This window comes from Protopterus annectens, chromosome 8.part0 (genome assembly GCF_019279795.1).
Source record: "Protopterus annectens isolate FY-2018-M chromosome 8.part0, PAN1.0, whole genome shotgun sequence".
Classification (NCBI taxonomy): domain Eukaryota; kingdom Metazoa; phylum Chordata; order Ceratodontiformes; family Protopteridae; genus Protopterus; species Protopterus annectens.
This window is the reverse complement of record NC_056741.1, coordinates 812,267,853-812,293,598: the sequence shown is the minus strand read 5'-3', so window position 1 is coordinate 812,293,598 and position 25,746 is coordinate 812,267,853. Positions and strand designations below refer to the sequence as shown.

Sequence of the window (25,746 nt, the reverse complement as noted above, 5' to 3'; positions counted from 1 at the left end):
AAGACAAGGCCCAAAATACCTGCACCAAAACATGAACAATATATACAAAAATATAAGCAGGTAAATCACCTACACAACCACCCCTAAACACAGAGGGAAGGAGGGAGGGTAAATTGGACTGCAGCAATGGAATCCTCGAACATCTACATTTATGGTAGGTACAAAACTGTACTATGTTGCCGTCTTCCATTGCTGCAGTCCTTACTAATGAGTAGAATCCCAAAGCAGAGGTAAGGGAGGCTGGCAAATCATAAAAGCAGGAGCTGACAACATGCCTTGCAAAACAGCTGTGGCAAAACCAGCCCTAGACTTAGAGTAGATAGGAAGGTGATAATGTAGAGAAAGTATGCACTGAACTCCAAGTAGCTGCTTCAAAATATCCTTGGTTGCCACCCCGTAGAAATGCTGTTGAAGTGGCAGTAGCCCTAGTGGAATGAGGCCTAATCCCAGCTGGAACCTCCTTGCCATGATGGGAATAACAAAATGCAATGCAAAAAGCCAATCCACCTAGAGAATAGTTTGTTTTGACACAGGCTTGCCCTCTTGAACTCAAAGCAAAAGAAACAAACAACTGCTGAGACTGCCTAAAATCCTTAGTCCTGCTTAAGTAATAAGCAATTGCCTGTGTACATCTAAGTATGCAAAATCTTTTCCCCTTTATTTTGGGGTCTGCATAAAAAGGTAGGCAAATGAATAGTTTGGTTTAAAGCCACACTAGAAACCACCTTAGGCATAAAGGAAGGATTAGTGCGTAATGATACCCTATCCTTATGGAAAATCAAAAGGGCTCGACTGCCATAAGGGCCTGCAACTCAGACACCCTTCTTGCAGAGTAATAGCCAACAAAAGCAGTCTTCATGACAAATATTTCAATTCAGCAGTAGCCATGAGCTCAAAAGGTTGTAGAGTAAGTTTTCCAACACAAAATTGAGATCCCAAGCAGGAGTAGGAGCTCTCGTGGGGGTCTTATATTCTTAGCCCCTCTAAGAAACTGCTTGAACAAAGGATCACGAAAACAATGGTGGGTCACAATCATAGTGAGCTGAGATTGCTGCAGCATGAATCTTGATGGAAGAGAAGGACAGACCCTTGTCCAGTAACTCAGTAAGATATTGAAGAGCCATACTCAAATTGGGCTCAGAAATCTCCAAATTCTTTGCTTTACTCCAAAATAAAAATCTCTTCCATTTTGCTGCGTACACTTTCCTTGTACTAGGTCTTCTAGCTTCCATAATCACATTTAAAACTTGTTGAGGAAGTTGAGACCTGCTGTGTTTCAACACAGAATATGCCAGGCTGTCAGATGAAGAGAGTGAAGGGTTTTTTTAAAAAAAAGTTTGTTTTGGAAGGCCTTTTGGAAAAATTTAAAAAATTTTAAAATTTTTTGAAACTTTTCCCCCTTTTTGCATGCCCCAAAGGGTAATTTTGGAAATTTTCCATAGGTTTAAAAAAAGGAAAAGCTTTCCCCCCTTTTTTTTGGGAAAAACCGGTTTTAAAAAAAAAAAATTTCCCATGTCTTTTTGGAAATAGAATTCCTGGCCCTTTTTGGGGTTTCCCCCTTTTTGTGATAAAAAAATTTTTTTAAAAAAATTTTCCCCCGGGGGGAAAAAAATTTTTTTAGCAAATTTTTAGTCCAAACTGAATGGCTCCTGAAAATTCTTGATGAGGAACTGCCGCTAAAGAGGACGGGTTTAACGTTAGCCCCTAGCTGGATATTTGACAGGAATAGCAGCCCTTAGAGTTTCATACGGTGTTAAAATCTTTAATTTACAAACTTTGCTTTTCGTACTTTAAAAGAAAACCTTTTTCCCTTTAGCAAATCACATGTTAAGTAAGGGGCTCAAATTGTCTTAACCTAGAAATTGATTAAGGCATTGAGCAGAACAGTGCGCCAATTTGGGGTGGCTGCAAATAAAATCTGCAAATCTACATCTGGATATTGACCAAATCACAGCTTAACTCAGAATGTACCATGTTTCACCAGTTGAGTTCAATTAAAGGAGTATTTGAATTTCAGTGACTGTCCTCAGGAAAGGTGGAAAGTATCATGTCTTCCACCTTCCAAAGGTTCCCTTTCCAGGGGCGGAATTTTTGCAAGAATTTTCACCTTGGTCTGAGAACGTTTAGGTCCTTTGGATCCAAAATGTATGGCTTGAAGTCCCTGTACATCCATTTTCAAGCGGGGCAGAACAGGTTCTGAAGCTTTTAAATTGGTTCCAAATTCGAACGGAGTTAGCTAGGCCTATTGGAAACAGAATTTCTAATCATGAAAGATTCCGTTTGCTTGTAAATGCCTATGTGTCTGCTTTCCAAAAAGGTTTCTCAGGAATGGCTGAAGAGTGGATTGCAGTACTCCACAAATATTGGTTGCCTGCAGGTCAGAAGACTTACCCAACCTGTTATTCCACATCTGGTTCCATCCTAGGCTACTCTGGAGGATAACTCTTAACATTAATCAAATGGACTGTATTCTTGTGAACCTAGGACTTGGGTCGCATGGATAGTGGGTTCCTTTTCAAGAGTCTGCCAAAAAGAATCTTAGTTAACTGAGTCTCAGTACTGGAGTCCCAGTTAGGCATTCCTGAGCCCACCCACAGTAATTTTTTGGGAGTTTTGAATATGCAAAACCTTGGGTCCATTTTTAAACCAGTGGTGCCATTGTTCATGGTCAACACCCTGTTCTGTTTGAACGGCGAAGACGTTAGAGTCACATTTGGAATTGGATCTTATTTTGCCGGGGCTGTCCCCAACAAAATTTTTAACCTGTTGCAAATAGTTTTTAAATCTGGACTCGTTAAATTCCACGTGTTTGTTTAATTTAAAGCTCTAGCTGAGAGAGTAGCAGAGGTGTAAACTTTTTTCCCCCATCTCTCTAAGGACCTGGATTCCCTTTCAGAAGGAGTAGGGTTTTTTACTGAGGTCGAGGCTACTGCCTTAGGCCCCTGGGATATAGTCTCAGGATCTGCAAGTGGGGCCTTGTATAGGTGGTGATGAGTGTCTGTCACCCTGTAAAATCTATCTGGTTTGGCAGGGGCTGGAGGTAAAGTATCAGGAGCAGTGCAAACATCAATAAATGCATCATCCACAACAGGCAATACTGGAGGTATAGCTAAGGGCCTATGTTGTGGTAAGTGCAGAAAGGTCCTAAGCCTTTTTCTTGAATCTGAGAAATCTTGTCCCTGCCATTGGAATTGTTCTCTCATGGCATGTAAGGTTTCCCCAAAGGAAAATTCCTCTGGCGGAGAGGCAGATGGAATGGATTCTTCAGCATCGGAATCTTCATATGTAGACAAAGGAGCCTCTGGCTGGTCTGTAATGTCTGAGTCATCTGCAGAATCATCAGAGGACACTGGCTCGGGGGGCTCTGCTCTAGATCTCTTTTCTGGTGGCTGAGAGGCCCTGTCTGGGTGAGATTGGGATCCCCTAATTAAGGATATTAAATCCTCTGCCAGAGTAAGCATTTGTGAACTAGAAGTGGGCCTGTGTGAGGGGGGCTTAACAGGCACGGATTTAACAGTTTTGGCTGCTTTAGCCCTGGCAAAGGCCTTAATAGACATGGCTGCAGGAGGCCTAGCAGCACCACGTGCTGGGGTAGAGACATCCAAAGGAATGGTGTCTGATAAATCACTAGGAACCACAGTAGTAGGCAAAACTTCTGAGGCCGATTCAACTAAGGTAGCAGGAGCCTCAGTAGTAGTCATGAATTCGGCTGAAGATTGACCGGTATTCTCGGTTTCGGCCGAAACCGAGACACAAGGCTTGCTTAACCGTGGTTTCGCTGAAACCGCGGACCGCGAGTGTCGGTCTTTTTCATGCTTTTAACAATTTGGGAAGTCGGAGGATCCGGCGGCATGATGTATGCAAAATCTGAGCCGAAAAACTGTTCAGCAAACTCCGACCGGCGCCTAAGCGTTGATCGGTTGAAGGAAGCACAGGCCGAACAGGCTGCTACGCCGTGGTTTGGGCCTAAGCAAGGCAGACAGTAAGAGTGGAAATCTTTATGAGGTATTTGTTTCCCACAAGTTAAACAGTTATTGACTTTTTCTGACATCGGGTTGAGGCAAGAAAGAGTCCCTCAACGGGTACTTAGCTTTTAGAAGTCTTCAAGTAGTATTCGTAGTAGTAATCTCTGGATCTGACCGACCTGCACTTGCGAACAGCTTCTGCTTCGGGCGCCACGCGGCAAGAAAGACTGGGGAAAATGGCCGGCTGATGCCTTTATACCCGAAGACCAGCAGAGATGACGTCGGGTGAAGTGCGACATCAGCCGAAGCCGGACCCAGACTTTGGAATCCGGCTGAACGAAGGGCTGCCTGACAACAGGACAACCCATTTGTTATGACTGCAGATGCTACCTTGAAGGACATCAGGCAGCAAATGAAATCTGAGGCATTTTAGACAGAAGGAGGCAATTGTGGGTAATGGAGTAATCACTGTCCGATATCCAAAGGTCTGTAAAAAGTGCTAAGATTGGATCCATTTGGATTGGACAACCCAAATGATGAAATGAATGAAAATAGGCATCAGATCTAAAAATACTATACATTGCTCAGAACATGTTCATAATAGCATCTCAATTTAACCAGAGACATTGCCAACATCGTAGCAAACAAATTTAATGCCAACATAACCCCTGAGAGTTCAATTAAAAGCCTTGAAATATTGAACCCTTTACTCTCTCACTTATCTCTAAAGATCATTTACTGAAAGTTATGACAAAGACCAAAAATTCTTTCTCCATGGGATTTGACAATATACCTTGCTGCTTAATTAATAGTGTTAAACAAGCCCTTGCACTAAACTTCTTAAGCATGTTTAAAAAGACGTTATGTACTAACCATACCGTTCTTTGTGTGTTACACATCTGGACTTTTATTCTCACTGATAGGTCGGATCTAATGTGTTGGATCAGTCTCAGCCTTTACAAAAGCTCAAGGAAATAAGCAAAGCTCGTGGGCCTCCCTACCCATAATGCAGTTCCCTGACTTCCTCAGACCTTGTTTGACTAACTAGAAATCATAAGAAGCGCAACAACTGTCTAACATAAGACAAGGGTGTACAGCAAGCATTTCTGAGGCTATGTGGATCCAAAATCGTGTCAACTTGGTCTCCCAGGAGATATGGAGGGGAGAATAGAGGGTGGGTGGGGAGTACATAACTTCTTTATGTGCTGTTGTCAATCTCGCGTTTATTCTCACTAATGGGACCGCGTCCCAAGCAACCTAATTCCTGGGTGGCTCATTCGAAAATATTCCTCAGAACCAAAGGAAGCCCCACTCCTGGAGTCCAAATTCACTTTGTAATGAGTAATACAGGTATGCCATTTTGCCCATGAGACCACAGTAATCCTCAATACTCTCTATTGGCCTCGTCAGATCTGGTTTCCCTTCCTACAGCCTCATCTTCTAGATGACCCATGGATTCTGGACCCAGCTCCAGATCTACTGATGCATTCATCAGGACTGGGTCATCCCATCCTTCAAAACCTCAAGTTGACAGCTTTGCTGCTCCAGATGTTCTTCGCGTTTCACTGTTGCAGTCATTACATTTGGGTAATCTGCTGGCAGGTTGCCCTCAGTCGGCCTGAATTCCAAAGTCTTGAGTCCTGCGTCAGTTGCTGTCTCCTCTTCCATGACGTCAGATCGTCAGGGGTATAAAACATGCAGCCAACGCAATTTTCTTTAGTCTTTCTTGCTGTGCAGTGCCCGAAGCAGAAGCATTTTGCAAGTGCTGGTCGGCCGACTACTGAAATATTCGAGTTTGAGTTTCAGAACTGAAGTCTTCACTAAAGCTAAGTATCCCGTTGGAGAAACTTTTTTCTTGCCCCATACCGATGTCAGAAAAAGTTAATTGTATTATTTGTGGGAAGCAAATACCTCATAAGGATTTCCATTTATATAGTATTCCTTGCCTAGGCCCTAATCACAACGTGCTTGGCTGTCTGTTTTGTGCTAGATTTAACCAACGCACTATTAAGCGTCTGTACATTTTTGCCTCAAAGTATTTTGGAAACAGATTTAACTACCCAGAAATGTCGTCGGATAGCAATCAGACTACCGGAGTACATAAAAAAAATGCAAAGAAAAGGACAGAGAAAGGCAGTCGAGATCCAAAACCGACGACGAAGCTTCTCCTAAGCCAGTCACCGGTACTCCGTGAGGAGCTTTCGCAGACCCTGATACCCGCTACCTCCGAGTCGCAGGCCTCTACCGACACCCATGTGGAGTCTGGCATGCCGCAAGATACTCAAGGTATTGGACTGACGGATGCATCTCCCTCGGATAAGTCCGGAGCCGCTGAGCAGGCACCGGCTTCTGAGGGTGTATTCAGACCTCAACATTTGTATATCAAACCGATGACAGCTGCAAAACCAAAGACAAAAGCAACTTCTAAAACTAAAAAACCAATGCATGAGCCACGTGCACAGGCCTCTATGCCTAAAAAAACAGATGATCAAAATGGCTGAAGACCTTATTACCTTGATCAGGGTACCCATCCCCCTCCAGATAAGAGGCCTAGGCAAGACACTGATTATGAATCTTCAGATCAGGTTTCTATTTCTTCTGATTCCTCTTCTGATCAGGAATTATCTACACCTCCCTATGAGGATTCTGATGCAGAGGAGTCTATACCATCTGCTTCTCCTCCTGAGGATTATTCATTTGGGGATACCTTGCATACTTTGAGGGAGCATTTTCACTAGGAGAGTCAAGACTTCTCAGAATCAAAAGAGAGGCTCAGGGATTTCCTTCTCCCTCAGCACAGGCCTTTGGCCAGTCGCCGTTTTAGACATTGTGGATGATGTGTTTTCGGGGTCCAGCTTGATCCCCGACTCCTTACCTCCGGCTCCCAGTAAGCCTGACACATATTACAGGATTCCTGACTCACATACATTTTTATTTAGAAACCCTGTTGCTGATCCTGAAACTATTTCACAGGGTCCAAAGGGAGTTAAGGCCTCAACAGCAAAAAATCCTACCCCCTCTGACAGAGATTCGAGGGCACTGGACAGATGGGGAAAAAAGGTTTATACATCTTGGCAATCAGAGCCTTAAACTGTCAATTTCATATGCTTGAGTATCAACAACATGTTATGGGATTGCTGAAACAGAAAATAATGTTGATTTCTGAATGTGCAGAAAATAAAGAATTGTAGGAATTATTGCATGCAGCTGAACAGGTTGGAAAGCATACTTTGCAATGTGGTTTTGACTCCTTAGAGGCCTCCTGCAGGGCCGCAGTTACTGGATCTGTGATTAGGAGGCATGCCTGGCTAAAGGAACAAAATTTGCCTGATCATGTTAAAGCTAAATTGCTAGATGCACCTTTACAGCATGATACTCTGTATGGTATTAAGGCAGTAGAGGTTTTAAAGAAAATGGAAGACAAAGCTAAGTCTATGCAAACTGTTAAAGACACCTTACAAGTGCAGCCACCAAGATTCAGTAGACTCTGTCCTACAAAGAATTGGTCCTTTCCTGTGTCAGAGTGAGCTCAAAGGGGCAAATCCAGGCGCCCTAAGGGTTCCAGATACCAGGCGCAAGACTCATACAGGTCAAAGCAATGGGGCGCTTCTACCTTCAAATCTGGAGTAGATAAAGCTCAAACCTTCAGAAAACAGTCCCAATGACTTTCCTCTGCCTACACCAAGCACTTATCTTTTGGCAGCACCCTTAGGGGGAAAATTAGCACTTTTTGCTCAAAATTGGCAGTTAATAACCCAGGACAAGTGGGTATTAACCATAGTATCACAAGGATACAGATTCCATTTCCACACTCTCCAATGGCAAACGGTTGGCCGGATCTGCCCAAAAATCAATGGGCAGAGGCACTGAAACAGGTTACGTCCCTCATGGATATGGGGGCCATTCAACCAGTACCAGAACAGGAAAAAGGACAAGGTTTTTACTCAAGACTATTCTTGGTACCCAGAAAGGACAAGGCCTGGCTTCCAATACTGGATTTATCAATTCTGAACACATACCTGGGCATTCCAAAATTCAAAATGCTGACTTTGCAGCAGCTTCTGCCCATGCTGGGCAAGAATGCTTGGCTGGTGACAGACCTAAAAGAGGCATACCTGCATGTCCCAAATAAGACAATTGTGCAGAAGATACCTCAGATTCAAGGCTGGCTTAATGCATTACCAATTCTCTGCACTGCCCTTTGGCTTATCTACTGCGCCCAGGGTCTTCACAAAGTACCTGGCACCAGTAAATGTATTTTGCAGACAAAAAAGTATACAAATACACCCTTACTTGGACGACTGAATCATTCAAGCAGAGAGCAAGGACATTCTTCTTCAACACCTGGCATTTGTGAAAAGGCTTCTAACATGCTTAGGGTACACAATAAATGAAAAGAAATCACAACTGGTACCCTCTCAAAAGATAACATTCCTGGGTGCAAGTTTGAATACAACTGCCCAGATGGCTTACCTCACACCAGACAAGCAAAGGCAACTGACTACTTACTTCAAACTGATGGCAACAAAAACCCAGTTATCTGCAAGACAAATTCTGCAGACTTTGGGCTTCATGGCACCCTGCATCCTACTGATTCCATATGCAAGACTGCATATGAGGAAATTTCAGTGGTACCTAAAAAGTTTATGGAGTCAACATTCTCAGTCTGGAAATAGTGATTCTTCTCATACCCTGCCTAACTGGAGTTTCTATAGTGGGCAAAGATGTGTCACCAAAACATGGGACGGGCCTTCACTCTACCCCCTGCCAGCCAAACCTTAACAGACGCATCAGATTATGCCATTATGCCTGTGGAGCCCACATGGCAGGAAGATGCATTCAGAGCATATGGACCCCAAAACAAATGCATCTACATATCAACCAGAAAGAGATGCTAGCTGTTCAAAATGCCTTAATAGCCTTCAAGGACTTACTTCATCCAGGACAACTACTGATAAAGACTGACAACACCACGGTCATGTGGTATATAAACAAGCAAGGGGGCACACACTCATACCCCCTTTGCAGATTAGCCATGGCACTGTGGGACACAGCTTTGACCTACCAAATACATCTTCAACCTCAATTCCTGCCAGGAAAGCAAAATACTCTAGCAAACGAATTAAGCAGAAACCTTATAGACCCTCACGAGTGGAAACTGAATCCACAAGTCTTCAGCATAACAGAGAAATGGGGGAGCCCAGACATAGATCTATTTGCCTCTCCTCAAAATTATCAATTGAAAAGATTCTGCACAAGGACTTATCATAGACAAGCATGGATAGTGGCCCTATCCTTCAGTTGGAAAAATCTATACGTTTACGCCTTTCCTCCTCTGCCTCTTCTTCACATGGTCCTCCTAAAAGTCAGACAAGAGAAACCAAAGATGATACTAATTGCCCCGGACTGGCCCCGCCAATACTGGTACCCAGTCCTAAGGAACTTGTCTCAGTACCCAACTTGGACCTTACCTCAAAGACCTCAACTACTGTCCCAGCAATGCAATCAGATCCTGCACAATCAATTCCAGACACTGAACCTGGCACATGGCTGATCATGTAATTATACAAACAACTCCTCTCAGTAAAGCTGTGATGGATGTCATTTTGGAAGCCAGAAGGCCTAGTACTAGAAAATGTTGCGCTGATAAATGGAAGAGATTATGTGCTTGGAATCAAGCACAAGAAACTGATTAGGTTCACAGGTTCATAGGTTTATACTAGGCTATCTGCCCCAAGGCATTTATAAGCCTAGCCCAGAGTTTTGTGGCTTACGCCACCCCTTATGTTAAAAAATACTGTGCCCATTAGTTTGTTGTGCCTCTGTCCAGCAGTGACACAGAGATGATTCCCGGGGTAAACCTACGATCTCCCATCCACCGGTCAAGATTTCTCAAACAGAGTCAGCAAGGTGCTCTGCCTCACATGGACCTGGATTTTATTCCACAACATAGGGAGTCTCTGGGTGACCAATCTATCCCTCCAGCATGTCCTATTTATATCCGTGCTAAGGTTTAAGTCGCTTGCTCTAGTGGATCTGGTAGATTTGGATTTTTTGAGGTGGAGCATGTCCATTAATTCCGGGTTGGACATGGCCTTGTATGTCAGGCACAGGTCACCTCTGAGCAGACGGTATGCGACTGAATAGAGCTGGAGTTTCTTCAGTCTGGCAGCATAAGACAGATTTTATCCTTTGGTGAGGAACTTTTGGGGTCTCTCCAATTGCTGCAGGTGTCGGGTGAGATACATCCCGAATGGGGCATTGTACTCGATCATTGGTCTGATAAGTGAAGAGCACAGGGGAACAATGACCTCACTTGATCTGGATACAGCAGAACCAAATATTCCTCAGATATTACAATACTTAACTGAGATGCTTGACAAAGTCCTATCTTTCTCATCAATTAAAATCCATGCCTCTGCCATTTCGGCTCATTACAATACAAAGCCACTACTCTTTTCTCATCCTTTACTAAAGCAGTATCTTAGAGGAGCCAAAAATTTAAGGCCTCCTAGAAGATCACCATTACCTGCGTGGGACCTCAATTATGTATTGGAAAAGCTCACCCTGCCTCCATTTGAACCAGCTGCTACCGCTGATATAAAGTTCTTATCATGGAAAACAGCTCTGCTATTAGCAATTACTTCAGCAAGAAGAGTTTCACAGCTACAGGCCCTCATGGCTGTAGAGCCTTTTATCATATTTTACCCAGACAGGGTGTCTGAGGACAAATCCTACGTTTATGCCTAAGGTGGTTTCCAGTGTGGCTCTTAACCAAACAATTCATATGCCAACCTTTTATCCAAATCCGCAGAACAAGCAGGAGAGAATTCTGCATTCCTTGGACGTACACAGACAGCTAAGATTCTACTTAAGCAGGACTAAAGCTCTAAGAAAAATTGAGCAATTACTGGTGACATATGCTGCAGGATCAGAAGGAAACACCATGGTAAACTTGTGCCCAAGGGCATTAGGTCTCATTCCACCAGAGCTGCAGCTACTTCAGCAGCCTTTCTCAGGTTACCACCAACCAAAGACATTCTAGAGGCTGCTACTTGGAGTTCTGTTCACACCTTTCCAAAGCATTATTATTTGCCTCTCTACTCTAAGTCCAGGGCAGGCTTTGCCACTGCAGTTCTGCAGGGCCTTATAGCCACACGTAATGTTGTTTAGCTCCAGCCTCCCAACCACAGCTTTGGGATTCTACCCAAATGTAATGATTGCAACAGTGAAACACGAAGAACATAGTACAGTTGTGTACACTCACCATACATGTAGATGTTAGAGTGTATTCACTGTTGCAGTCCTCGTTTCCCTCCCGCCATCCCCCTTTCATTCTGGAGTTTATCTTTCTTTCTCTACCTTCTACAACCTATGTGATGTATTTGCTTGTAGATGAAGGTAAAGTTTATATTGATGCATTTATTTATATATACATAATTTTGCTACTTTTTTGGGGGCACCTGACATCGGGGTCAAGAAAAACTAAAGAAAATGGCATCGGCTGCATGTTCTATACCCCTGACGACCTGACGTCATGAAAGAGGAGACAGCAACTGATGCAGGACCCAAGACTTTGGAATTCAAGCCGACTGAGGGCAACCTGCCAGCAGATTACCCAAATGTAATGACTGCAACAGTGAAACATGAAGAACATCTGGAGCAGCAAAGCTGTCAACTTGAGGTTTTGAAGGATGGGATGGACCCAGTCCCGATGAATGCATCAGTAGATCTGGAGCTGGGTCCAGAATCCATGGGTAGTCTAGAAGATGAGGCTGTAGGAAGGGAAAACAGATCTGATGGAGCCAATAGACAGCAAAGAAGATTACTGTGGTCTCCAACAGACTGGCTTTTCTGCAAAAACTTGCGAATCAGAGGGAAAGCATATACGAGTCCCAGAGGCCAATTGGGATCAAGTGCATCCTTTGGGGACTCCCCCATAGGAGGGATCCGGGCAAAATAGTTGTTGCATTTGGTACTGGTGGGTGAAGCAAAAAGATTGCAGCAAGGCTGGCACCATTTTCGGAAAAACTTTTCCGCTACATACTGATTGAGGGATCACTAGTGGGGCCATTTGGACCCGCTCAATTTGGCTGCAATCATGCTGCACTTCCCCGGGATGTGCTTGCAATCAAACGGCTAGAAGATATTGCCCACTGCCAAACCCTTATAGCTTCTCGACAAAGGGGGCAAGATCTGGTTCCTCTTTGTTTATGCACCAGACTACTGACATTGTCTGACTGACTGCTTCTGTTCCAACAAGGAGAGTATTCTGAAAGGTTTGCAACAGCAACAGCACTGCTCTCATCTCTAAGATGTTTATGTGTAGGTGAGCTGTCTGCTCCTGCCAGGTGCCTTGGACCATCTTCCCCAGATAATGCCCTCCCCCTCCCATCTAGGAAGCATCCATGGTCACCGTGGCCTGCGGTGCAGGAGGGATGAAGGGATGGCCTTGAGAAACCGAGGGAAAGTGAATCCATCACTCAAGATCTTTTTGCAAGAATTGGTTATGAGAATCTTGTGCGACATTGGCAAATCCAGAATTGACCACTGTGTGGAAAATAACCATTGAAGTATCCGCATATGTAGGCGACCTACAGGTGCAAGTACAATAGATGCTGCCATCTTTCCCAGAACTTGTACTTGCCTTGCACTGGCTCAAATCTTCCCGACTAACTTCTCCACATGTAAGCGGAGATAGTGAACTCTGTCATGGGGTAGTTTTGCTATCAGTATGGTTGTATTTACCTCTGCTCCTATAAAATTTAAATTTTAAGATGGTCTAGAGCAGAATTCTCGTAATTTATGGTAATGCCTAGATAGCAGCAAACCTGAACAAAAGATGCCTGGTTGGGGGTGGTTATGAGCCATTCATCCAGATATAGATACAGGGCCTGTTATCATACAAAGAGTATCGGTGGCAGGTTTTATTGGATGCTTCAACCCCACCAGGACTCAATGACGTTATTTCTATTAAACCTTTGCTAGCTATGGGTTGAATTTGGGTTTAGTGTGCATGTGCAACAGTTAATTTGTGATTATAAGGCACACACACAGGCATATCAAATTTTATATTCATTTATATTTATATTCACATATATTCAACATCATATTGATGGTCTAATTTTATTACAATACTTTTATAGACTGGTAGATTTAGGACAAGATATATATTTTGGTCATTGTATATTGTATTGTTTAGATTCTTATAGTTTTTATAGGACAGTTTGGACGGACATGTAATAATTTGTTCTGTATTACCCAGGCATTACACACATAAATATTTAACACTAAAATATTTTTAAGGTTTAGATTTATATTTTATAATATATATTATACATTGTATTTGTTCACATTGTGATTAGCATAGATAGGATTTTTATAATAGGTTTTGCACTAAGTGTATTTTTAGGTGTAATATACCTTTAATATGAAGCACTGTGTATTTTGAATTTTGGAGCCAAAAAGTTTATTTAACTGCTGAGAGGTTTGTTTCAATTTGTTCTGAAGAAGCTTGCCATTTAGCAAGTGAAAGCACTTAACCTTTTGGACTATCCTGTGTTTCGCTTAATAAAATTACAGTTTGGCTGAGGATACTGTTGGTTTTTGAAGACATTTGTTTCTTTTGTTTCATCTGTTCCACTGGCTTTCAAAAAAGTTTAACTGCTGAGGGTTTGGCTGTGGATATCGCTGGTTTTTGAAGGCATTTGTTTCATTTGTTCCACTGGCTTTCGTACACACTTTTCAGCTGCTGAATTGCCATTTTTTTTTGGTGAGTTTCGTCTCAAGACACTGGGACTGTCAACGTTCTATGTTTTATTCTGCTTTGCAGCAGAAATTGATACAGTGTGCTATCCATTTGGAAATTGTCTGTTTAAAATGGCCTTGCCATCTGTCCCTGGTGCAAAACTGAGTAGTAACTGGTCAGATTTCCTGAAGAGCTTAGTCCTATCCAGGTAAAATCTGGGCTGTCCGTGCACGCCCAAGGAGTGCAGGATCCTTTCCCCTTTATTTTGAGGATTGGGAAAGAAGGTTGGCAAATGGACAGATTGGTTAAGAGCCATGCTAGACATCACTTTGGGCATAAAGGAAGGTAGGATCAGTCCTGAGGGAGACACTGTCAGCATGAAAAATAATGAAGGATTCCACTGCCATAAGTACTTGTAGCTCAGACACTCTTCTTGCTGAAGTGATGGCCAGGAGCAATGCTGTTTTCCAAGAGAGGACTTTTAACTCTGCTGATGCTGCAGGCTCAAAAGGGGTAGTGTGAGTTTTTCCAGCACAAAGTTAAGGTCCCAAGCAGGGGTGGGTGCTCTCCTTGGTGGCCTTAAGTTGTTTGCCCCTGTCAGGAACTGTGATGAGAGGGTGAGAGACTAGGGGTGGCTCAGAGTTGTAATGAGCAGAGATGACAGAGGCATGAATCTTAATGGAGGAGAAGGAAAGGCCTCTGTGGAGTAGACCTGCTAAGTAATCTAGGATTAGCGGTAGGGAGGGCAGAGTTGTGTCCTCTCCTTTAGATTGAATCCAGATGCAATACCTTTTCCACTTAGCATACGATTTCCTTGTACTGGGTCTTCTGCCTTCAAGAATGACGTCCAGCACCTGCTTGCTTAGACTGGTCACTGGGGGAGAATTCAAGGAAGAAGCCAGGCTGCAAGATTTAGGGTTTGCAATTGTGGATGCAAGATCTACTGCCCCCCCCCCCCCCTGCTGAGTGAGCAGGGTCGGGCTCTGGGTAAGTGCCAGGGTGGTACCGGTAACAGGCTGGGCAGGCGTGGGGTACACCAGTGCTGGCCTGGCCATGGCCGGGGCAATCAGAATTGTCCTTGGTCTGTCCTCTCATCTTGAGCAATATTCTTGAGAGAAGGGGCAGAGGGGGAAATGCATAGATTGAGAGGTTTACCCACTGGAAGGAGAGGGCATCCACTTTCCAGGCCCTGCTGTGAGGTGCCCTGGTGTAAAATCTGCTGAGCTGGTGATTGCAGGGGGAGGCAAAGAGATCCACCTCTGGGGTCCTCCATTTCTGAATCAGGAGGCTGAAGGTGCTGGGCTATAATTTCCACTCGTGTGGGTCTATGAGATTTCTGCTCAAGTCTGCCAGTGTGCTTTGTTTGCCTGGCAGGAATTGAGCTTGCAGATGGACTTGCATGTCCAAGGCCGTGTTCCACAGGGCCATGGCTAGCCTGCAGAGTGGGTTCCCCCTGCTTGTTGATGTACCACATAACTGTGGTGTGGTCTGCTTTTATTAGCAGGGATCCTGGTGAAAGTAGGGATCTGAAAGCTGTTGGAGCATGCTGAACAGCTAGCATCTCATTTTGGTTGATGTGCAGATGAATTTGACTTGGGCTCCAGTGTCCCTGAATGCAATTGTTGTCCAGGTGTACCCGCCAGGCATAGTCTGATGCATCTGTGGTTAGGATCTGAGCTGCGTGGGGTTGAGTAAAGGGCAGTCCCTTGTTGTGGTTGCATGCTGCTGCCCACCAATGGAACTCTGTCCTTAGACAAGGTATGATAGGAATGACAGTTTCAATGTCCTGAGAATGTTGGCACCAAAGACTTTTTAAGCACCACTGAAGTTTCCTGATATGCAGTCTGGCATATGGAATTAGTAGGATACAAGAGGCCATGAACCCTGGGGTCTGCAGGATTTTCCTTGCAGATAGCTGGGTATCTGAGTGAAGTAGTCTGTCAGATAGGCTTGCTTTTCTGGAGTAAGGAATGCCATTCGGGATGCTGTGTCCAAGCTTGCTCCAAAGAATACAATCTTCTGACTGGGGACTAGTTTTGATTTCTTTTCGTTGATGGTGTACCCAAGGGAGGTTAGAAGGTTTTTCAGATGCTGCAACAGCATTTCCTGACTGTCTGCCTGAATCAGGCAATTGTCCAAGTATGGGTAAATATGAATTTTTCGCTGTCTGCAGTAGGCAATGGCTGGAGCCAGACATTTTGTGAATACTCTGGGAGCAGTGGATAAGCCAAAGAGAAGTGCAGAGAACTGATAATGCATAGATCCTGCCCTGAAGCGTAGATATTTCCTGCAAGAGTCCCTGATAGGGATGTGCAGATAGGCTTCTTTTAAGTCTAGGGTGGCTAACCAGACATCTTTGGCCAGCATAGGAAGAAGCTGCTGCAGGGTGAGCATTTTGAATTTTGGTACCACCAGGAAGGTGTTTAAAATGGAAAGATCTAGGATTGGGCTCCAAGTGCCTTCTTTTATGGGTACCAGGAAAAAGTCTGCAATAGAACCCTTGACCTATCTGTTCTGCAGGAACAGGTTGAATTGCCCTTAGAGAGTAGGGACTAAACTTGTGCCTCTGCCCACTGGTTTGGAGGAAGGTCTAGGAACCCTTTTAAGAATGGCAGTGAGTGGAAGCAAAATTTGTACCCCTGGGATACAATGTTGAGGACCCATTGGTCTTTGGTGATGGAAGTCCAGTTTTTTGTATGATGGGCAAGTTTTCCTCCGAGGTGCACAAGTAGTTGGACAAAGGTGGGGAGTGGAGCTGAGAAGTTATTGTGAATTCTTTCCTTAAGGGGGTGACTTAGCACTCAGTTTTTGAAGTGGAGGCACTCCATTGCTTAGATTTGTGCATACCCTGAGACTGTAGTCGGGGGGGGGGGTCTGTTTCTCTGGGTCTAGTCTGAGATGGCCTTGAGGGGGCTGGAAAGGGCCAATGTTTTGAGGAGCAATGCCTACTGAATCTAGGAGGCTGTACTTGCGGGTCTATATTAGATGAATGAAAGTTCACCTTAGCGAACGCTCACATGAGCGAATATCCAGGTACTCGAAACTGCAATTGTGGGGGGGTTGAGCCCCCCACCCCCCCCAAATATATATTCCAACTCCCAGATCACACTACAGTGAGGAAAGGGCAAATATTCCCATCTTCACTGTACCACGATCTCGCAATTGCGGTTTCGAGTTCCACAATATTCGCTCATGTGAGCGTTCGCTAAGATGAACTTTCGTTCATCTAATATAGACCCGTACTTGCAAGTAGTCTTTGACTGTCTGCATAGATTTATCTTTTTCTTCCATCTTTTTAAGAACCTCTTCTGATTTGTTGCCAGATTGTCCTTGTTCAAAGGAGCATCTAGTAATTTTGATTTGACATGGTCTGGCAAGGTCTGCTCCTTAAGCCAAGCATGCCTTCTCAGTACAGAACCAGTGACTGCTGCCCTGCAAGATGTTTCTAGGGCGTCAAAGCCACACTGCAAAGTATGCTTGCTGACTTGGCTTGCAGAATGCATTAGCTCTTGTAATTCTCTATTTTCTGTACAGTCTGTAAAGGTAGCTGTTTTTTGCTTAAGTTTCATAATATGTTGCTGGTACTTCACATGTGAAACTGGCAATTCAAAGCCCTAATGGCGAGAGTTGCAGAGGTGTATACTCTTTTACCCCATCTGTATAAAGCTCTGTAATCCCTGTCCAAAGGGGTGGGATTCTTAGCTGTAGTTGCTTTGATACTTTTATACCCCTGGGAGATGACCTCTGGGTCAGCAGTAGGATTTTTGAAAAGGAATTTGAGAGAGTCATGAACTCTGTAGTACCTGTCTGGTTTCCTAGGAGAAGGGGGTAAGGTATCAGGAGTTAGACTGGATTCCATAAATACATCATCCACAACATCCAGGACTGGGGGTATTGCTAAAAGCCTATGTTGTGGCAAATCTAGAAATTCTCTGAGTCTCTTTTTGGAATGAGGATAGTCTTGGCATTCCCAGTGGAAATGCTCTCAAAGTATGTAGGGTTTCATCAAAAGAAAAAATCCTCTGGTGGAGAAGCAGAGGGAATGGATTCCTCTGCATATGAATCCTCATAAGCAGATAAAGAGGCATGACTTCATAACCAGATACCTCAGAATCGGACTATTGGTCTGTTAAAGCTGCTGGGGATAGGACTCTCTCTTAGCAGGGGAAGGCTGACTTCCCCTAATCAGCATAATAAAGTCTTCTGCCATTTTAAGCATTTGATGTTGTGGCAAGGAAGCAGGTGCAGGAGTTTGGGTCGCTGTTCTTTTAGGTGTAGCACATACTCTTGGCATTAGAAACTTGGTAGTTTTAGATAGAACTGAAGACATGAAAGAAGTCTGTTTGTGTCGAATATTGGTAGTGCAAAGAACTTCCACAGAAGCCGGTGCCTGCTAAGCGGATCCGCCCCATTCCAAGGTAGAGACATCCGCAAGTTCAGTAATCGAAGAGTCTTGCAGCATACTGGACTCTGAACGGGTCTTGGAAGAGGCTTGCAAATCCACTGAAGTGAACAGGTGACTAGCTTAACGGGAGCGTCATCGGCAGTTTTGGACCTGTGCGGTCTGTCTCTGTTTTTATCCTTACTTTTTTGGAAGATCGGTATTCTGATGGCTTACCAAAGCCATTTCGGAATACGGAGATTGAGAACCAAAATACTTAGCAACAATAAGGGCCCGATGACGAATAGTTCGGGCATTGAACAAGGCACAAAACCAACAGCAAGGTACGTCGTGGTCTGGGCCTAAACAGGTGATGCAGTAAGAATGGAAATCTTGGTGTGGTATTTGCTTTCCACAGGAAAGACAATTGTTAACTTTTTCTGACGTCGGTTAGAGCAAGAAAAAAGGATCCCCAACAGGGTACTTAGCTTTAGAAGACTTCAGGATAATTCAATTCGGAAACAAAAACTCAGGTAGCAGCCGACCGGCACTCGTGCAAACTGCTTCTGCTTCGGGCTCCATGGCAAGAACGACTGATGTAATGGTGTGTCAGCTGCCTGTTTTTATACTAATGATGACCTGACGTCAGACCTGGAGCGACAGCAACCGACGCAGAAATACTAAGTCTCTGGTATTCTGGCCGAATGAGGATTACCTGCAGACAGATAATCCAAGTGTGATGACTGCAACAGTGAAACATGAAGCACATCTGCAGCAACAGAAAAACATCAGATTGGGTCAAGAATACGATATAAAAGAACTTGAGCAAAAGAGAGTATGCAAATATTTGGGAATTGATGAAGGATCAGCAAAAAAAACCATGAACAAATGCGAATAAAACTTAGTAAGGAATATTTCAGAAGACTGAAATTAATCGTGAAAACAGCACTGTTGCAGTCATTACACTTGGGTTATCCTGCTGGCAGGCTACCCGCAGTCGGCCCGAGTTCCAAAGTCTAGGTCCGGCGTCAGTTGCTGTCGCCTCTTCCCTGACGTCAGTGTGCCAGGGGTATAAAAGATGCAACCAACGCCATTTTCTTCAGTTTTTCTTGCCCCAGATGTCAGGTGCCCCCAGATAGGAAGGCTGAAAAAATAAAAATATGCCAAAAAGCATGCATGTACTAATATAAACATTTCCTTCATCTACAAGCAAATACATCACATGGGTTGTATAGAGTTGAGAAGTACAGAAAAGTCCCAGCAATGAGAAAGGGGGATGGTGGGTGGGTAACCTGGACTGCAACAGTGAATACACTCGAACATCTACATTTATGGTAGGTACACAACTGTACTATGTATATCGTGTTTCACTGTTGCAGTCGTTACACTTGGGTTGAATCCCAAAGCTGAGGTTGGGTGGCTGGGCCTAAATAGGATTAGGAGAGGCTACCAGGCCCTGCAGAAAGTACAGTTTTGTACCTACCATAAATGTAGATGTTAGAGTGTATATACTGCTGCAGTCATCACACTTGGGTTATCCTGCCGTCAGGCGGTCCCCGCAGTCGGCCAAATCCCAAAGTCTTGGTCCAGCGACGGTTGTCGTCGCTTCTTCCCTGACGTCAGTGCGACAGGGGGATAAAAGAGGCAGCCAACGCCATTTTCTTCAGTTTTTCTTGCCCCAGATGTCAGGTGCCCCCAACTAGGAAGGCAATACAAATAACTATGCAAAAATACCTTGGGAGATAAACAATAGTACTAGCTGTTAGCAAATACACCATATAGATATGCATCCAATAGATTGATGTACATGGAGTTATAACTAACTCCCTGGTATGTAGAGGGGATGGTGGGAGGGTAACCTGGACTGCAGCAGTATATACACTCGAACATCTACATTTATGGTAGGTACAAAACTGTACTATGTTCATCGTGTTATACTGCTGCAGTCATCACACTTGGGTTGAATCCCAAAGCTATGGATGGGTGGCTGGTACTAAACTGGGTTAGGTGAAGCTAGGATGCCCTGCAGAACTGCAGTGGCAAAACCAGCTCTGGTTTTTGAGTATAATGGAAGGTGGTAGTGCTTGGTAAAGGTGTGCACTGAACTCCAAGTAGCTGCCTCCAGAATGTCCTTGGTTGGAACCCCCCTGAGAAAGGCTGCTGAGGTTGCTGTAGCCCTAGTAGAATGAGACCTAATATTAACAGGCACTGCCTTCCCATGGTGCGAGTAGCAAAAGCGGATACAATGTGCTATCCATTTGGAGATGGTCTGTTTTGAAATAGCCTTTCCTTGTGAACCTAGAGCACAGGATACAAAGAGTTGGTCCGTTTTTCTGAAGGTCTTTGTGTTATCCAAATAGTAATGTAGCTGTCTGTGAATGTCCAAAGAGTGAAGGAGTATTTCTCCTTTATTCTGGGGGTTTGGATAAAAGGTGGGTAAATGAATGGTCTGATTCAAAGCCACACTGGATACTACCTTTGGCATAAAGGTAGGGTTAGTTCGTAAAGAGACTCTGTCCTGATGGAAAATGATGAAAGGTTCCACTGCCATAAGTGCCTGTAGTTCTGAGACCCTGCGTGTTGAGGTGATAGCCAGCAACAGAGCTGTTTTCCATGACAAGTATTGTAGTTCTGCTGAGAAGACTGGTTCGAAATGTGGCAGTGTTCATTTTTCTAAAACGAAGTTGAGGTCCCAAGCTGGCGTTGGGGGTTTTCTGGGGGGTCTTATATTCTTAGCCCCTCTGAGAAACTGCCTTAGTAAAGGGTATGAGAATATGGGAGGATCCGTATTATATTGAGCTGAAATGGTTGAAGCATGGATCTTAATGGATGGGAAAGAAAGGCCTTTGTGTAGCATCTCAGTTAAGTATTGCAGTATTTGAGGAATGTTTGGTATCCAAGGATTTTGGCCTTTAGCCTGGTTCCATGCACAAAATCCTTTCCATTTGTCTGAGTAAGTTTTTCTGGTGCTGGGCCTCCTGGCCTCCAAAATGACATTCAGGACGTCCTTTGAGAGAAGTGTTGATTGATAATTCAAGGTATTCTCCATGCAGCTAAATTTAAAGTCCTGAGCTGACTGTGAAGGATCTGAGAGTTTTACTGAGTCAACAGAAGTGGGAATTGAGTTAAGATCCATGGAGGGCTGTGAGGGCTGTGAGTCAAAGTCCTTAGTAATGGGTACCAGTGCTGACGTGGCCAGTCCGGAGCAATGAGGATCATTTGTGGTCTCTCTGATCTGACTTTCAGTAATACCTTGGTCAAGAGAGGTAGTGGTGGGAAGGCATAGACTGTCAATGCTGTCCAACTGAATGATAGGGCGTCCACTTTCCAGGCTAGGGAATAAGTCCTTGTGCAAAATTGCTGTAGTTGCCAATTGTTGGGGGAGGCAAACAGATCTATGTCTGGGCGTCCCCACCTTTGAGTTATCATTGAAAATACTTGTGGGTGTAGTCTCCACTCGTGAGGATCTGTCAAATTTCTGCTTAATTCGTCTGCCAATATGTTTTCCTTTCCTGGCAGGAATTGTGCTTGCAGTTGTACTTGGTAAGTCAATGCTGTGTTCCACAAGGTCATTGCCTGTCTGCATAAAGGGTAGGAGTGTGTTCCTCCCTGCTTGATTATGTACCACATAACTGTGGTGCTGTCTGCCCTTATTAGTAGTTGTCCTGGATGTAAGAGGTCCTTGAAGGCTGTCAGTGCATTTTGCAAAGTTAGGATCTCCTTTTGGTTGATGTGTAGATGCATTTGTTTTGCAGACCATTTGCCCTGTATGCACTGTCCTGCCATGTGTGCTCCCCAGGCGTAGCCTGAAGAATCTGTTGTCATAGTTTGGTTTGCTGGAGGAAGACCCTTGTTTATTTGACATGCTTGAGCCCACCATAGGAACTCTTTTTGAAGGTAGGGAATGAGAGGTATACTTGTTTCGAGGCTGTGCCTGTGTTGAGTTCATACACTTTTCAGTTACCATTGTAATTTCCTCATATGCAGCTTTGCATGTGGAATTAGTTGAATGCAGGATGCCATGAACCCCAATGCCTGCAGGACTTTCCTTGCAGTGAGCTGGGTAAAAGTTGCCATCTTTTTGAAGTATTGAGTCAGATGTTTTTGTTTGTCTGGCGTGAGATAAGCCATCTGGGCCCATTGCATTTAAGCTGGCACCCAGGAATATTATGTCTTGTGAGGGTATTAGCTTTGACTTCTTTTTGTTTACTGTGTACCCTAGGCAACTTAGCAGCTTTGTTACAAATGCCAGATGCTGTAAAAGAATGGCCTTGCTGTCCGCTTGGATCAGGCAGTCGTCCAGATATGGATAAATTTGTAATCCTCGTTGTCTGCAGTATGCAATTACTGATGCCAGGCATTTCGTAAATACTCTGGGCTCAGTAGATAAGCCAAAGGGCAATGCAGAGAATTGATAATGCGTTGTACCTGCCAAAAATCTGAGTTATCTTCTGCAATCTTGTCTGATAGGGACATGCAGGTATGTCTCTTTGAGGTCCAACGTTACCAGCCAAGACTCCTTGCCCAGCATGGGAAGAAGCTGCTGTAGTGTGAGCATTTTGAATTTGGGTACCTCCAGGTATGTGTTTAGTATTGAGAGGTCTAAAATGGGTCTCCAGGCTTCGTCCTTTCTTGGTACTAGAAATAGTCTTGAGTAAAAACCTTGACCTTGCTCCTTTGTAGGTACCTTTTGAATTGCTTTCATATCCATGAGAGCTGAAATTTGCTTTTGTGCCTCTGCCCATTGGTTTGGAGGCAGATTTGGCATGTCTCTCATCTGTGGTAAAGTGTGAAAATGAAATCTGTAGCCTCGGGTAATAATATCCAGAACCCATTTGTCCTTTGTTATGATGCGCCAATTTTGTGGAAATAGAGCCAGTTTTCCTCCCAAAGGTGCTGCCAGGGCAATTTTGCTTGGCAGGCGAAGAGGGAAGTCATTGTGTTTGTTTCCTGGAGGGTTGAGATCTTTTGTCTCCACCTCTGAGTTGTTGTATGCCATTGTCTAGGCCTGAAAGAACCTTGTGGCTGGCCTCTGCCCCTTGGGCGCCTGTACCTACCCCTTTGGGGTCTGTCTGATGCAGGAAAGGAACAGTTTTTTGATGGCCAGTTTCTGCTGAAACGAGGAGGTTGTACCTGTAAAAAATCTTTAACTGTCTGCATAGATTTTGCCTTTTCTTCCATTTTCTTTAAAACTTCCTCCGCTTTGACACCAAATAACACATCTTTCTGCAATGGAGCATCCAATAACTTTGTTTTGACATGTTCTGGTAAGGCTTGCTCTTTTAGCCAAGCATGTCTACATATTACAGATCCTGTGACAACTGCTCTACATGAGGCTTCCAATAAATCAAAACCACACTGTAAGGTATGCTTTCCCACCTGTTCTGCTGCATGCAGCAAATCCTGCATCTCTTTGAAAACAGGTTGATCTGTCTGAGGGATCATTTTCTGCTTTAACTGTGTAATCAAGTACTGCTGGTATTTTAGCATGTGGAATTGGCAGTTAAAGGCCCTCATGGCCAAAGTGGCAGATGTATACACTTTCTTCCCCCATCTTTCTAATGCTCTGGAATCTCTTTCAGAAGGTAGTGGATTCTTAGCAGTAGAGGCCTTAACCCCATTGGGACCCTGGGAAATGGTTTTGGGGTCTGCAACAGGGCTTTTATATAGAAACTTATGAGAATCAGGGACTTGGTAGTATCTGTCTAGTTTAGCTGGTGCAGGAGGTAAGGAATCTGGGTTTAGACTAGATTTGGTGTAAACATCATCCAAAATGTCTAAAACTGGAGAAATTGCAAGGGGTCTATGCTGTGGGAGAAGAAGGAACTCACGGAGTCTTTTCTTAGAGTCAGAGTAATCTTGGCCTTCCCAGTGGAAGTGTTCCTTCATGGTGTGTAAAGTTTCCCCAAAAGAGTAGTCTTCAGGGGGGAGATGGAGGGAATGGACTCTTCAGCATCTGAGTCTTCATAAGGAGGGAAGGAATAATCCTGGTCCTCAGAGTTAGCTGACGAAATGGATGCTTGGTCAGAGGAAGGATAATCTTCCTCCAGTCTAGGCCTTTTGTCAGGAGGGGGTTGTGAACCCCTGATAAGGGTAATTAAATCCTCAGCCATCTTAAGCATCTGTTTTTTAGGCATAAGGGCCTGTGGGGGGAACTGTGGACCCGGTTTCCTAACTTTTAAGGGGGGTTTAAGTTTAGCATAAGACTTAATAGAGATAGTTGTCTGTTTGAAGACACCTTCAGAAACTGAAGGCCTGTCCAAAATATCCGGATCACCGTCAGGGTTGACGTCCGAGGGGTGAGATGGAACCGGTTCCTGAGGCCCAGCTGATTCGGTCTGGGAGGCCGTCAGAATTTCTAAATCAGTGGTAGTCAGGGGCTGCGTAGGCGCCTCGCTGAAAACCGGAGAACCAGCGGTAGGCCTTGCTGAGGCCTCAGTATCTTGTGTCTTGGCCTTGGTTGCCTGACCTTATCCTTGCACTTTTTAATCATTGCTGATGTCGGTTGTTCCGACGACATGCTATAATTAAATTTTCTGCCAAAATAATGTCGGGCGAAATCTGCCCGACGCTTGATTGCGTTGTTGAACCTAGCACAAAACCGACAACCAGAGACGTCGTGGTCTGGGCCTAGGCAAGGAATACAATAAGATTGAAAATCCTTATGAGGTATTTGCTTCCCGCAAGAAATGCAATTATTAACTTTGTCTGACATCGGTCTGAGGCAAGAAAAGTTTCCCCAACGGGGTACTTAGCTTTAGAGAAGACTTCGGACTGAAATTCGATTCGAAAATCTCAGGAGCTAGCTGACCAGCACTTGCGAACTGCTTCTGCTTCGGGCACCGCGCAGCAAGAAAGACTGAAGAAAATGGCGTCGGCTGCCTCTTATCCCCCTGTCGCACTGACATCAGGGAAGAAGTGACAACCGACGCCGGACCAAGACTTTGGGATTCGGCCGACTGCGGGACCGCCTGACGGCAGGATAACCCAAGTGTGATGACTGCAGCAGTATAACACGATGAACGTCTGCAGTGGCAAAGCCTGCTCTGGATTTAGAGTAGAGAGGTAAGTGTAGTGCTTGCTGAAAGTGTGCACTGAACTCCAGGTTGCAGCTTCTAAAATGTCTTTGGTTGGTACTCCTCTGAGAAAGGCTGCTGAAGTGGCTGCTGCTCTGGTAGAATGTGGCCTAATGCCCTTAGGCACTGGTTTGCCATGTTGTGCATAACAGAAGTGAATGCAGTGTCCTAACCATTTTGAAATGGTCTGCTTTGAGATGCGCTTTCCTTGTGATCCTGCAGCATAGGCTACAAACAGTTGCTCAATTTTTCTGAAAGCTTTTGTTTTGCCCAAGTAGAATCGTAGCTGTGCATGAGCAAAGCGTGCAGACGTTTCTCCCCTTTATTCTGGGGATTTGGGTAGAAAGTTGGTAGATGAATGGTTTGGTTAAGAGCCACATTGCAAACACCTTTGGCATGAATGTTGGGTTTGTCCTAAGAGAGACCCTGTCCTGGTGAAAAATGATGAAAGGTTCCACTGCCATTAATGCCTGTAACTCTGAGACTCTTCTTGCTGAAGTTATTGCTAGGAGCAGAGCAGTTTTCCATAAGAATTTTATATCAGCTGTGCTGGCTGGTTCAAAAGGAGGCAGTGTG

The 25,746-nt window shown here is 44.4% G+C and overlaps 1 protein-coding gene across 1 annotated transcript in view; it reads right to left on the bottom strand.

The window, feature by feature from the left end:
* Positions 1–25,746, bottom strand: part of USP11 (ubiquitin specific peptidase 11) — a 3,313,221-nt gene that overhangs the window by 2,669,418 nt on the left and 618,057 nt on the right. Inside the window, exon 7 of the mRNA XM_044080280.1 lies at positions 22,322–22,368. Coding sequence (XP_043936215.1) covers positions 22,322–22,368 — 47 coding nt within the window. The remainder of the gene's footprint in view (positions 1–22,321; positions 22,369–25,746) is intronic.